This window comes from Zingiber officinale, chromosome 7B (assembly GCF_018446385.1).
Source record: "Zingiber officinale cultivar Zhangliang chromosome 7B, Zo_v1.1, whole genome shotgun sequence".
Taxonomy (NCBI): domain Eukaryota; kingdom Viridiplantae; phylum Streptophyta; class Magnoliopsida; order Zingiberales; family Zingiberaceae; genus Zingiber; species Zingiber officinale.
The window spans coordinates 6,060,675-6,075,976 of record NC_055999.1 but is presented as its reverse complement, the minus strand read 5'-3'; the positions used below and the strand labels follow the sequence as shown (position 1 = coordinate 6,075,976).

At 35.3% G+C, this 15,302-nt stretch overlaps 1 protein-coding gene across 2 annotated transcripts; it reads right to left on the bottom strand.

Moving 5' to 3' along the window:
- Nucleotides 1–342: 342 nt before the first annotated feature.
- On the bottom strand, nt 343–13,515 carry LOC122005170 (crossover junction endonuclease MUS81-like). 2 transcript variants are annotated; one of them, XM_042560114.1, is made up of 15 exons: nt 13,263–13,515; nt 13,088–13,182; nt 12,910–12,988; nt 12,736–12,822; nt 12,525–12,644; nt 9,926–10,151; nt 9,471–9,564; nt 9,266–9,363; nt 8,985–9,127; nt 6,674–6,731; nt 5,344–5,502; nt 4,157–4,236; nt 1,218–1,455; nt 1,043–1,129; nt 343–895 (listed from the first exon to the last, which is right to left on the bottom strand). In XM_042560114.1, exons 1-15 carry the CDS (start codon nt 13,451–13,453, stop codon nt 794–796), a joined length of 1,857 nt encoding a protein of 618 aa, XP_042416048.1. In that variant the 5' UTR covers nt 13,454–13,515; the 3' UTR covers nt 343–793. The 2 variants fall into 2 exon arrangements, with proteins under 2 accessions (XP_042416048.1, XP_042416049.1); XM_042560115.1 differs by having other exon boundaries at nt 9,950–10,151.
- Nucleotides 13,516–15,302: the final 1,787 nt, after the last annotated feature.

Here is a 15,302-nt window from a genome sequence, read left to right as displayed (position 1 = left end):
CTACTTTAGCAAATATCTACACAATTATTCTTCCAAAAAAATTATCTACGGGATTCAAGTTCCTGCTCTTGAATATTTTGTTCTGGTTTGATAATTGATATAGTCGACCATTGGGGATATATAAGACTTGTTCGATATTTTCGAGTGACATAGTATTTAAGTTTGTTCCATTAAATAACAATAAGGGAATTAAACAGTGATTTTCATGATGGCTATCTGATACATTCTCTGATTGAAATATTGACTAGTCCAAAACTAAAGCAGTTCTTAGTGAACTGTTAGAGCGAAAACAATTTATAAAGCCTGAAAATAACTACACATGGCCCAATTTTCTACAAGCACTTAAAACGGTAGCTGTAATACCATGGCTTTGTCATTAAAAAAAACCATCATGCTTTACTCGACCAAAGTTCTCCTGCAACCCTTGCTCTAGAATACAATGTTCAGCACTAAGAAAAGCCCGTGATGAAACTCGAACGATAGATACATATATATACTTCGTACAATTGAAAAAATCTTGCATCCAACACTGTCATTGCACTCTGGAGTTTGTCTTTCCCTTGCAAGGATGCTCCTAAGGCAGAAATGCTCCATGAAATGACCTTAGAGCTTGTTGGACAAGGGGTGGTTACCTAGGACACTGGAACATGCCAGTGACAATAGCAATTCATACTTGATGGTAGGGGCACCAGAACTCACCAGCAAGTGGAATGGATGGCAACAGGCCTCGGCAAGCCACTGCATATCAACATGTCTTCCTCGTTGGTTCTTGAGTATTCGGAGAACAGTTGTGTTAGCCACCCCAAACAAGCTTGAAGATGTTCCTGCTGGCTAGTGTGCTCACAACTCTACTTTTGTTCTTCAGCATCTCCTCTTGAGCATGAAGGTCTCCCTCCTAAACAATATCAGACAAGATAAAGCATTGCAGCACTTTCATCTTTAAGAAAACGACGATATTAACTGACTAAACAAACAAATCTCTCTTGAACAATTGGATATAAAACTAAAGAAAAAAAAATGCTCAGATTTAATCAGTCCTTACCAGTTGAGAGTATGCCTGAGCCAGGGAAAGAACAGTTGAATATAAACCTACAACAGCCAGAGCTATCTCTTCTGTTACTTGTGGAACCTGACATACAAAAAGCAACTTGAAATGAAAGTGGCATCCAGTATGGATATAATTTTTTTTTTAAAAAAAAATGAATATAATCAATCACCTGCATGAGTTGAAGAGCAAAAACATCACTAACAGTCATCTTCTCAAGATCTTGACATTTACTGATAAATTCCTTGTATGAGGAGCAAACTCCAGAGTGCCGAACCTTGCCAATACAGAACTGCTCATCGTAGTATTCAATTATTGATTTGGTGAGATAGCCATATCTTCTCACAGTATCGGAAAAACCACTCGTCCTTTGTACATCAAATCCTTCCAATATTTCTGTTGTGAAACATCTGGATGTAGATACTTTTATCAGCTGTACAATTTTTTACATAAATTGGAAAGGCAGTAAATACAGAGGATCATAGAAAAATACCATGGTGTGGAATGATACATACATGGTTGTTAAAAACACCACCGGACCAGTGTCATTGAGACACCACCTAGTAAGGCAATTAGTCTCGCAGTCAAACCTTTGGATACAGTTTGTGCAAAAACTATGCAATTGTGGATTTTTTTTATTTAAAAAAGTTCCCTCAACTGCACAAGTATATGCACTGAGACTAAAAGTGCAAGTTCTTTGAGTGGGTCAAAATATGTCTACGCTACTGAATATTGAATGTGCAGACCAAAAAAGTAGTATTCATGCTGATATGGAATTGTTGTATCATTGTATGATAAAGTAGGTTGGAATTGACTAAAGTTGAATTTATAAATCTAGACGGCAGTATTTTAGTTACTCCCATTGCACTGGACCAGTGTTTGCTGAGACACCACCAAGAAAACAAATGCTTATTGCATCAACAATATTTCAGCTGTTTCACTTAGAATTCAGGCATGTTGCAGCCCAATATAAGTGCAAAAGGAAGCAAGCTAATCATAACTTTTGGAGACAGGGTGGAATTTTGTTAGTATTAGCCCTTACACCAATTATGAGATGATTGTAAAGGGCTCATTTTGTATCATATATCATTATTAATAAAAGGCAAAGTTGGTTATTATATTTATTTCAGTTTAGTACCAATTGAATAAGTATAATAATGTCCTTGGGTAGTAGGTTCTTATCTACAGTATATCAATTGGTTGAATTGATAGTGAGATATTGTAGAGAACACTATTCTTAACTATTCCTAATCGAGTATTAATATACAAGGACAATATTAATGCGTTGAGACTAGCATGTAGGTCAACGGATGACTTGATCTCACAAGTCATGGATATGAGATATCAGGTTGACACATGAGTACATATTAGAGAATATATACTGAATGACCCGCCGTGAGAATGTTTCATGGATCGTTATATGAGTGTCATAAATATTCTTATGTGACTATTGGTATGAATAGTCCTTCCTTAGACCTGAAGTCGCCACGGTTCCCTACATAAGGAGTTGTGTACTTTGGTATTGGCAAACGTCACCTGTAACAAGGTGGACAATAAAGTCGATCACTGGGTATACAATGAATTTTGCGGAGGGATGTGACTGATGTAGATGGGATCTATTCCTTTCATATGACGGAAGCGATATATGTGGGCCCCTTGATTAGTAGGACACAAGAAAGCATGACTATGCGCAAATGAATCAACATGAGATATTGAGCTTATTTGATTGAGTGTCTACTTAGATATCAAGAAACACAAAGGTTGATAAGAGTATGACACGGTCTATGACTCATTGATCAACCTAGATATCAAGGATAGAGGGACAAAGTCATACAAGATAATAGCCACGGCCAGGTTAAGTCGGATCTCGACTTTCTCGTCACTTGGGTAGCAATGATGTCTTGCTAGATGTCACTCATTGCTTATGTATCTAAATGTTGATTTGGATACATTGCCAACGTTACGAGAACCTATTGGGTCACACACAAAGAACAAGTAGATTTAGAGATGGGTTCATATGATGAATCATTGGATTAAGTCTTATCCGAATTGGACTTATTGAGTTAGACTTAATTGGATCTAATTGTTGGATTAAGTCCAATTCAAACTAGACTCAAGGAGTTAATTCAAATTAATGAAATGTGATTTATTGAATTTGAATTGTATGAGATTAATTGAGTAAGACTCGATTGAATTAGACTTGAGTTAGACTCAAGTGAATTAGACTTGAGTTAGACTCAAGTGAGGAGACTTGAGTTAGACTCAAGTAAGGATTAATGAGATATTCATTGAATTTCGAAATTCAATGATTCATTTGATTCAATTTTCGAAATTGAATTTGAAATGAGGAGTTACAAGTGTGTGGTCCTTAATGGAGTGTAAATGCTCATTAAGGCTATTAATGCTAATTAAGTGTTTTCATTGGATGAAAATACTTAAGTGTTTTTCTCTTCATTTTGGCTTAGATCTTCATTCTCCTTGCTCTTCTCCTCTCTTGGCCGAAATCCATTCTCAAGGTTGCTAGCACAACCTATCTTCATTTGTGAGTTTGTGAGACAAACGAACCCTTGTTCGTGTGGATACCGTAGAGGCGCGAACGTGAGATCGTGCTGTGATCCGAGCTGTCGAGAGTCTGTGAGCACGCTACAAAGGTATAATCTCTCATGTTCTTATGTAAACTTAGTATATTTTTCTTTTCCCTTCGCATGGATCTTCTGGAGGAACTAGTGTTTTCCGTTGCGCGTTTGCGTGTTTACTGCATCTAGTTCCTTACAAACTTATCGATAATGAAGTCAAATAGAAGTTCAGGGGTATTTTGTACATAACTAAGGATCAATGATCAAGTGAAATTTGTGATGCCTTATTCCAGTGTTGGTTTCGGTTACTCACCCTATAAAAATGCATTTGCACATGCATTTTTATTCCGCAAACTAAACTATACATCACAATTAGTACTCACAAGAGGATATTAAAAAAATAAAAAAGATGAATCATTCCAATCTAAGCTTTATTTAATAAATGACACAATTAGTTGAGCTGATACAGCAATTGTAGTGTACAAAAAAAATGTAAATGGCAAATAACATAAACTGGTAGTAGCAGTATGCATACGCAGTTTTAATGCTTTCAGCAGCCTCCAAACTATTTGGGTCACCCTCCACCAAATATATCAGTTTTTGGACTCCACATCTCTACATAAAATAAGTGAATATTGTCTTTTAAAAAAGACATAATGTAACAATAGAGAGATCTACTACAGCAAGATAATAATTTCTTTGCAAGAAGATTTATAAGATATAGGCATGTATTTATCTTCAGACAATTTTTATTTAGTCTTCTAAGGTTCAAACTCTAGAAATATGTTTATACAGCGAAAAGATAAGCACACATGATGCAATAAAAAAATCTTTTAGGTAAACCAAACCTAATTTTTACTTTCTTTTTCTAGAGCATTAGTTTATCACTTCTAGAAATTATCTCATCACTGATAAGAACACCAATTAAGGAATGCAACCCCATGAGCACTCACACATAAGACTCTGACATAACACCTGATAATAACCAACGTGGAATTAACATACAATAAATGACTGTGGCAAATATCCATAGATACATGAGAGTGGGAGACACTTAAAAGTGACCAAGCTACTACTGGCCATATCACAAGTTACTTGAAAGTCAGACAATAGGGTAAGATGATATATCATTTCATTGAGGATCAGTGGTTTCAGAATCTCGGTCAGGAAAAAGCAGTAAAGTAGAATCCCTTAAAATAGAAAACTTTCCAGTATTGACATTTTAAATCAAGAAACACAGCTTCCTTTCAACTGCAAATTTCTCCATCCTTCAAAATGAAATAACTAAGTATCTCAGACTATAAAGTATAAACTATACCTTCAAAATGCAGCACCCTCTCATCAGCAATGATACTTTCTCAAACTTTATGATAGTAGTAAGAACATTAGATTTTGACTATCCATCCAATTTCTGTCAACCATTATTTATTTATAAATCATTATGCCATTTTTATCTCTGTATATAGTGGACAGGCTACAATTATCAGTGCAGAACCAATATTTATAGCCATTGTAGTCAAATCTACATTCTTTACATTTATGGGTTTACAAATATAATGATCATTAAGATTTTCCATAAGATGAAATATTTTGTGCAAACTAACCTAGCACTTACAAGTAGTCTAGCATAATATGCATGTTTTGGACAAAAGAAAATAATTTATCTAATATATTAAGTAATCTGAACAATCAGAGTAACAAAAATTTTTGAAAGAGGAACACCTGTAATCTCAGCTTCTGATCTCTGTATCTGTTATCCCTAATTGATTTGCAAAGATCGTCAACTCTTTTTCTTTCTACTATAAAATCAAGCACATACTCAGTGTTGCACCTTCTACGTCGAGCAAGCCAAATGGCATCTCCAACAGGTAAGCGTCTAGCCTGCAAAGAAAATTAATAAGACCATTGATGTTCTCTACCCGAAGTGGAAAAAGGAAAATATGACACTTGAAATTGTTACTACCATATTATACATCTTAACCAGAATAGGATCACCTTTAGTCTCCAGAGGTTAATCATGATAAGTTTTCCAAATAAATCATGTTATTTTCTTTGAAGTTACCCAATGTTGTCACAAAAAATTGAAATGACTCTTTATGAGCACTGCATTCCACAAAAGCTTGGACCAATTCTATAATGTCAACTGCACATGATTTTCAATAAATCATGTTATTTTCTTTGAAATTACCTGATGTTCTAACAAAAAATTGGACTGGCTCTTTTAGTGATCTGCACTTATGTGTTTGTGTAGTCGTTTCCACAAGCTGCACTTATGCATTTGTGTAGCTGTGGAGTTAAGTCTGTGAAATCATTTTATGTTGGTGTAAAGTTCAGCTCTGGTTGTGGTATGTGTAGGGAGTTGTGGCAAGTAGTGGGCTATCAGAGGTTACAGTTTGAAGCCACCAATAGTCATATTGATAATTGTTTTACAATCATAAAAACAGTATTTTTCACCCTTTGCAATTGTCCCAATCTGCATACTTACATTGATTGGCCTATTCTTCAAGGAGCCCCACTCACATATGGAAAACCCTGTGTTCAAGTCAGATTATAATAGAAAAAAGCAAATTACTCACCATCCAGACAGTAGCCAAGATTTTATCAATGTTCTCAAGACAAATAAGTTAAGGAAGATTGTTCTTCCATTCGAACATCTGAATTTTCTTTCTTATAAATTATCAACTAATAAAATGGAATATCAGTATGGCCTTAATAATGCTAACATCTTAGATGATCTTTATGGTTGTTTTATTGAAACAATCTATAATATCATGTGACTTCAGTGATTTGTAGAATGCAGTAGGAAACTTGATGAGTAACAACTAAAAGGCATAAGTGCATTTGAAAAAAAAAAAAAAACACAATGAGTGCATGCTTGAAACAGAAAACTATGTTAATTGAAGCAAGGATAAATATTACAACATTTTCTAATTTGACATAATTTAGATCCTAAGATAAACATTGTGGAAATAAGGACCAAAACCAAATCTTAATCGATAATAAAAAATGTCAAAAGTACAGTTCTCTTCAAACAGTTCTTCAAGGAACTCACCTCTACTAAGATATTGAATTGCATCTGTATGTTATCAATGACTTTTCTTGAACGGGACCTAAAAAGGTTTAAGTAAGAAAAAAATGAAATTTGTGAGTTGCTCTTACCACATAAAGTGTTTTGTGAGTACTATCATGACCATTTATTTGAGTTAAAAAGTTAAAACAAAAAGAAAAAAAAAAGCATTAACTTGCCTGGTTGATCATAGAATGAGCATGGATTAATGCGAATTGAGTAGCAGGTTATTGAGTCATAGCTTCGTATTAACAACTCAGTCACATAACAACAAAGTTCTACATGACTTACACATAAGATTTAAGTAGGATTTGTGTTATTTATTAATAACTGTTATACGGTTAATTGAATACCACATTGCCAGATGGACAGAGATGGCACAAACGTGTACAAAAATACATAGTCAAAGGTAAATACCTTTAATCCCTCAAGTTTTTTTTATAATTTTGACAAGCATATTTGAGTGAGTGGTTTCTATTTGACAAGTTGGTTGATTTAATTGAACGGATAGACTAATTGGATGCATCAGCTAGGAAATGTTTTGACTGTGAAAGAATGCCCAAAATACTTGAATGTATTGTAGTAAATAAATATGTGCATAGGTTAAAATGAGTAACCTAGTAAAGCTCGAAAAATGAGTTTCAATGGTCATTATTCACCATTGGTCAACCAATCAGGCTGGTTTGGTTGACCAAGGACATTGGTTGACCAACCCAACATATAACTATTATTATATGATATAGTTAATTGATCTGAAGGTGCTTTTGTCAATCAAACAATACAGTTTTACTTGGTCAACTCGGTCCACCAAAGGTCACAAATTAGGATGAATTTGAATTCCAGATCATAAAAGCGTCATGAATGAGATATAGATACAAATTATAATTGATGAAAACTAACTATAAATAGCTCCTTGAGGGTTTGTCTTAAGCACTTTGTGTATAGTTTCTATATGTACATCGAACTTTGCTTGTTTCTCTTTCTCTTCCTAGGTGCTTTATTTATATCCTTTCTAGGGTGAGATTGAGTTCCTTTTCCCTTTCCTACACAAATTCCACATTAGTGAAAGAGAAAAAGATCATCAAAGTTTTGATATAGAGTCATAGACGATATTATTGTCGTATATTCAATCTGAGACTTTTGAGCTTGTATTCACAAGATTGTAAAGAGCATTCTTGGTCGATTGATTATTGATAGATTTTCCATTGAAAAAATGTCGCAAAAGAGCGTCATGGGCCATGGAGTAGAAGGGGTCTCTAAACCACGTTAAAAGGTCATGTTAGCATAAACCTCTTCTATCTTTGTTTTTCTCATTGCTATTAATTAGATTTCTCATTGCAGTTCAATACTTTCTTGTTGCTATTCAATACAAATTTTTTCCTCGCCATTTAATACAAGATTCTTCATTGCAATTCAATACCATATATCGTTGTATTTTATTTTCTCACTTTTTGTTGCAATTTAATAATTAATCTTAACATTACAAGTGTTCTATTATTTATTTTTGGTTGAAATTCATTTCATACTTAGATTACATTCCTGGCACTCCATCTAACCCTCTATTTAACTTTTGATTGTGTTGGGGCTTTTGCGAGATTTTGGTGAATCATCTATTTACCCTTGCTCCTAGCGGTCCTTTATAATCCTTTAAATACTTCATAATGAGGGTAAATGAACTAAGAAAGCTAATGAAAAGGAAAAATTTTGTAATGAAAGGTTAAGAAAATGTCAAATTCTCAACAAAATGGAATATGGAATATTACTAACCAATACTGTTTGTTTTATTTAAAGTCCATGGTCATTTTGAAAAATGCTATAAAATATTCATTATGAAAAAAGATCAACTGGAAACATTCATTATCCTTTAACAGACTTTAACTAGCATTAATTAATTATATATATACCATTGTTTTTGTCAATCATCTATAACAGACAATAAAAAGAATAGAAAAAGGCAAATAAAATTTTGTTTTTATTTCTTAGAAGAGAATGACTGGTGTTTGAATTCTGTCTTGATGTTCTTTAACAAAATTTTACAAGTAATAAAATATATCTATTGTTGTTTTTGACAAATTGTACCCAAATAACAAAGAATCTAGGAGTTTGTTTTTCGTTATTTTGTGGATGAGTGGTAAATTGTACCCAAATAACAAAGAATCTAGGAGTTTGTTCTTTGTTATTTTGTGGATGAGTGGTGTTCTATTTTAATTGGCAGAGACATCAAATAATGAAATAAGACTTGTGATCAGATAACATAGAAAATCAAAGCATAGAATGAAAATGGAAAGTTGCTAACCCAAAGTTTTCACGATCATCTAATATCAAGATAACATCATATATATCCCGAAATTTCTCCCCAAAATCATGTGGTGGCATGGCAAGAATATTGTCATTTCCTTTGATAACATCATTAGCAGATGCTTTGTGCGAATAAGGATCCTAAGAATCAGGATTAATTAACAGTTAGTCAAAATAATTTTAATGCTTCTTTGAAATCTCTGATCACAAGAGACTAATTTAATTTTGCTACGCTAAAACTTGAAAAATATGGTTGCACAGCAAGGAGATTAAACATACAACTGCAGTGCAAACTCGTAAATTGAAAGATTGAGTGACATCAAAGCAAACAGGAATCTGGGACGCCGTATTGGCTTCAGGTATGGTGGTCATAATATCTGAAGAACCAACCAAAGAATTCAGGTATAAGTATAATGCAAGGAAAAAAGGAATATGAAATTTAACACTATACAGATTAAATTAATTTGGCAAGCAAGAAGAATACCCTGAACGTTGGGCATGCTGATAAATGTTGATCTGCACTGCTTTCCCTGGACTGTATAATCCACGCTATAATCAGAGAGATCAGCTTGCAGGCCCTGGGGATTAATATATGAAAGCCAAAAACTGGTCAAAATATTAAAGGAACGTCAAGATTCTACCAAGTTGATTATTATAATTCAACATTAGCTCAAATAAAATATATAGCAGGCATCATCACCTAAAAGTATATATCAAGAAAACCTATGTCTCTTATTTTTATCCCTCATTTTCTCTTCCCTTCTCTCTTCTCTCTTCTCATCTCTATCTACATGCTTTGAACTTGCCTCTCATGTTGAACCAGTTTGGCCAGCACAACATGAGTACTCGAACTAGTTAAGTTGAATAGAGAAGACATGAGTACTCATAACTAGTTAAGTTGAATAGAGAACTATCCCCTACTAGAGACAAAACTCATACATGTACTTCAGAAGATGCCCAAACCTTATCTGCAACCTCATTTGAAATGTCAATCACTTCTTGCTGACAGCTTGTGCTTGATAGTTGTGGAGTCAATTTAACAACAGGTGAACTTTGAGCATCAGAAATACTGTGGCATATATTATTTTCTGACATGGATTGAAGATTCCCCGATCTAATGAGGCATTCTTTTGCAGCTTCTTGGCCTTCTTGCGTTAGCATGAATCTGAACAGGAGTAAGAGGACAAAAAAATAAATTAAGACATGGAGAACAATATTAGGACCAATTTCTTATGGTATTAATAATGACAGAAAACATCTACCATATACCAAAGCTAAGTATGACAATTTTAGACTCATACCTCTGAGCTTATTGTGGTAATAACCTAAACCTTTGGCAATATCTTGTTTCATGAATGAATTTGGGTTTCCTTATGGTATTATGCCAGTGTATATAACATGATGTAATTGCTTCCTGTCAATGTTTACAATTTTTTTAATTTTAAATTTTAATTCAACCATATATGCATCGCTAAAATGTGTGTTATTTACTTATTTTAGCTTTTACTAAGTGAAGTGAATAATTCCTTTTTGATAAGGCATCCATGTTGCAAGCGAGACTTGCTACAAGAGTCTTGAGAAAGAATATTAAATTTTGTAATTTTTGTCTTTTTTTAAGAAGTTATCTGATAAATGACTTTTTGACTTGTATAAATATCCTACATTTAATGTTTATAGAAAACTTGTTAACAAAGTTTGTATTGATACTTAATTGTCTGTTATCTTGCATATTTGCTAACTTGTTGAGCAGGTATGCAATGCTCTGTTACACATTGTAATTGGGGCTATCTGAAGAGAAAGGAGATCAAATATGAGAAAACCACAAAGAAATACACAGGAGAAAGCTGAGATTAAGGTTAAATGAAGAAGAATCAAACCAACAAATGAACCATATGTTTTGATTAAATTGAACCTGCCTAAACCGAGCATCTAGATCACCTAGGTTGCCTAGTCAAACCGCTTTAGCTACTTTTTGGAGAATAAGCTGATCCAAGTGGTTGTTTTAGGTGAAACTTATATAGTGAAAAAGTCTGCTTCCTTTTGGAATAAGGTAGGAACAGCTGGTATTGGATACCTTAATGTAGGATGCAACAAAATATTTAACATTAGAGAAATCCTACCCATCTAGTAAAAACTTGACATAGGTTCGATACACTAGTCTAATATTTAAAATTTTAAATCACCTATAATCTGATCAACAACTCTAATCTTCATAATTGGCCTTATAATATCGTAAAATGAAAATGACTTCCCATGGACAATTTTTAGAGATTATAACCCAATAAATTAGAGTCAATCTTGGATGAATTTAGAAAAAGAAAAAAAAAAAAGAAGAGGTGTTCATTGATATAAGACTAAGACTATAAAGGTATCTGTCACCCATGATTTGATTGTCCAAAGACCTGAGCTTGAAGTTATAGTTACAATAGTGGAAGATGCAAGTGTAAAACTAAAAAGAACTTTGGCAATCATTTATGTTGTCAACTAAAGTGCCCCCACGGACTGGCGCAATTGGTTCATGTAAGGGTGTTACTACTAATAGGCCTGGGTCGATTCCCAGCCGGTACAGAATGCCCCACTAGTTGCCTCAACCCCTCCTTACATACGTTGTTGTTGCTGGACAAAGCCCTCCATGATTTACCTCCCTTCCAAGCAGTGGGGGGCCATCCTGGAGAGGCCGTCGAGTGACGGTTTCACCTTTTTGCGGCCAACTAAAGCATGAAAGTGAAAAGTCTTCAAAATTCCTTTTAAATTAGAATCTAAAGTTCTTTTCTAAAATTTGTGGCCACTAATATTCAGTTCTACAAAAAAAATATCAATATAATTTGTAAAAAGAATAACCTTCTAAAAGGAGAAACTCACACATATATAGAAGAAACATAAAGCTTATTTCCATGTAACTTTGCACTGTTCTTATTTTTCACAAATTCAATGTATTTTAATGCAACTCACATAGATGGCAAAAATGCAAGGATATATATCATTTTCGTGTGTGTCTGACTATCCACAGCAATGAAACTTGCTTCTCTCCCTATTCCTATTCTTGCTCCACAAAATTGAGAATATGCCACTTTCATTGAATATAATTGTCTCGCTCTCAACACACTTGTAACTAACTGGCAAAGGTGATGAAACTAGCTTCTATCCCCAATTTCCATTCTTGCTCCAAAAGTTTGAGAAATTTGTCACTTATACTGAATAGATGTTTTCTGAAGATAGATGCATTTCATTAATATAATACACAAACAATGAAGTACTTTTTAGATATCCATAATATCCCAGCTTTTCACCATCTCGTAGGCCACCAATCAACATACACTCTGAATGTCTGTAGTTGGATGCAAGTTATATCGTTTAACAACTTCATTTCTCCAGGAGACAATATCCTCCATTTGCATGTTTTAATTATAGAATAAACAAAAAATAAAGTATCCATCCTAAGAATGGCAAAAGTTTGTTAAATTAGTATGAGAGTTTGTTAAATTAGTGTTATACTATTACAAGCAAATCATGAATCTTTAGATGGAAGCAACATTACTTTGCTGGGCAGCTAGACTTCACCACTAAGCCTCTTGATATCAATGTTTTCATGCAGCTCCATCCAGTATACCAATCCCTCGAACTCCCAAAAGATCCAGGTTGCTTACTCTTATCTGTCCTGTGATCAAGACCAGGAACAGAATCATCAGTTCAGGTTAATAGATACAGATCCGTAAAACAGCAAAATAGAGAGATGAATAACCACTCACGCAATTGAAGTCCGTGAAAGGCCACTTGCTTCTGAGGCATCAATCAGTTCTTGTTTTTTCATAAAACTAGCCCCATTCTGCATTGCTCTAAAAAACAGAAATAAAAAAGATGCACAATAAATAAATACAGAAAAAAACAATCACAAACCAATGACACCAAATCCAGATGTGCACCTGTAAAGTGTAATAAGTAAGGCATATGCAGCCGAATTCTTCTGGGGTATGTATCTTTTAGGCTCTTTTGCTTTCTTCCCTATCAAAACTCGCATTTATTAGAAGATACTAACTAATGGGGATGCATAAATAAACATATTTTCCAAAGAGAAAAAAATGTTGGGATCCCAAGGATAACCATTCCGAGGAGCATCATTCTTAGCGGAAGGCTCATCCGCGGCAGACTCTTGGAAGAACCCCTGCATGAGCCTCAGGATCCACTTCCCCACGCCCCTAGCAACCGCGAAAACACAATTGTCTTCAATAGCAAGAGGACATTTTTGCGACTAAAGAAAGGATTTAACAAGCCTCACTTTATTGAGGACAGGTCTTTAAGGGTTCTGATCGGGGTTTTCGCATTGCAGATGTTGCGATAAGCGACGGAAAGCGTGGAGTCGAGATTGTCAGAGATGCTCCCGGAGTCGGCCTTCTCCTGCCGCTTCCTCCGTAGGTAAAGCGTGAGCTCTTCGTTCTCGCTGCAACGGACGGGATGCCGACCCTCCATCTCGTATTACGGACAGAGTTGGAGAGAAGAAGCGAACGGGCTTTTTCTTCTGGCGAATTCGTTCGCCTATTTGAATTGCTTGAACAGGAGTCGGAGCGGTCCGGGTCTACGGATGTGTAACGGTGTAACTTTGGCCCATTTCTTCAAAACGAAGCGCTTCGACTTGCGGCCCACGATTGGTCCAGTCTAATCTCTTTATTCAGTTATTTCATTTGATTTTAAACTGATTTACTCGTTCGGCAAGACGGCAAGCATCTAATAAGATTAACAATCTGTCGCCGGACATAGTTGATTATCATATAATAGATTTATAGATTTAAGTAAGAATTAAATTTTGGTAAGGACCAAAATATTATCCTTTCATGTGTATAATTGTTAATTTCGATTTCCTTATTTACCCTTCTCCAATAGTATGAAACAACCATGAGAGTTCGGGCCGTCAGGGTGACAAAGTCACCTTTTACAGCATGGTAAACTTAACAATTTGAACCACTCCTTCACATAACTTGGACTTGGACTAAATGTGAGGGGGTAAAATGCAATCATAAAGTCCTAATTATGATGCTATTAATTTCCTCGCATAAGAAAATATCTTAGGCGACATTTACATTACAGTTTATAATATAATTAAATTTGTAATGTAATTTAATTAATATTATATTACTATATAATTTTTTATTATAGGGATAATTACATTATTTTATTTTATTTATAAGAAATGTAATTCATATTATTATAAAATGATAAAAATATTCTACGACTTTTATTGGTGGCGGGCAGCGGGGGGTGGCGGCATCGCCTGCAGGGGCGGTGGTGACGTCGGCAGGGTGATCGATTGCGACGGGCGAGCAAGTGGCGGGCAGCTGACGACGGCGATCGACGACAATGACCAGTGGCAACGATTGACTGCGACCAACGGTGGTTGCGATAAATGGCGGCTGCAGCGATCGATTAGTACAAGAAATGGACTAAGAGTATATTTGACATATTAAATCTTAGAATTTGAATATAATCTATATTGCATACTATTAACTTTGTAATCCAAATGATGCGAATATATCTTAAGGACTTAAGAGGAATTAGGAAGAAAAAAAGAGGAGCATTTAGGTCATTTTATTGTTTAAGGCTTTAAGAGGGGGCAGTGTTCATCAGAAAGGAGGCCTTCATATTTTTTTTCCCTGCCTCCTTATGTACAGGGATGGCGGGACACTCGCCCCACCTTCACCGCCTGAGCTTGCCAGCACGTCGGCAACTCATATCCCTTCAAGCTTCTCCAGACCGACACTCACGGACGCCGGCCAACAGTTGATCCCCCTTCTCCTCTACTCTCTCTCATGACGAGGAGGTCGATGACCCTTCTCGTCGCCTCCGCCGCACGCACACCAAGCCGCATCTCTCGTCATTCTGCCTCCTCCTTAGGAATGTAAACGAGCCGAACCGAGCTGAACAATATTAGGCTCGAGCTCGGCTCGTTTAAGTTATATTCGGGCTCGAGCTCGAATTGAGCTTTTATTACAAGGCTCGAGCTCGGCTCGTTTTAGAATTATCAAGCTCGCGAACAGTTCGAACTCGACTCATTATTAGCTCAATTATCAAAGTTAACGAGCCTAACTCGTTAAGCGAGCTCAGACTCGTTTTCGGGCTCGTTTAGAGCTCGTTTTTGGCTCGTTTTAGAGCTCATTTTTTGGCTCATTTTAAAACTCATTTTAATGCTCGTTTTAAAGCTCATTTTTTGGCTCGTTTTAGAGCTCATGTTTTAGCTCGATTTAAGGCTCGTTTTAAAGTTTTTTTTTTTTTTGCTCGCGAGCCTATAAACGAACATGTTAGCGAGCTCACGAGCCGAATATCT

Coding starts and splice junctions, on each gene's coding strand:
- LOC122005170 (XM_042560114.1), bottom strand. CDS start 13,453: ATGGAGGGTCGGCATCCCGTCCGTTGCAGCGAGAACGAAGAGCTCACG. Junction 12,823..12,909: donor TTACTTATTACACTTTACAG/GTGCACATCTGG, acceptor TCTGTTTTTTAG/AGCAATGCAGAATGGGGCTA. Junction 10,152..12,524: donor AAGTCTAGCTGCCCAGCAAA/GTAATGTTGCTT, acceptor ACTCCTGTTCAG/ATTCATGCTAACGCAAGAAG.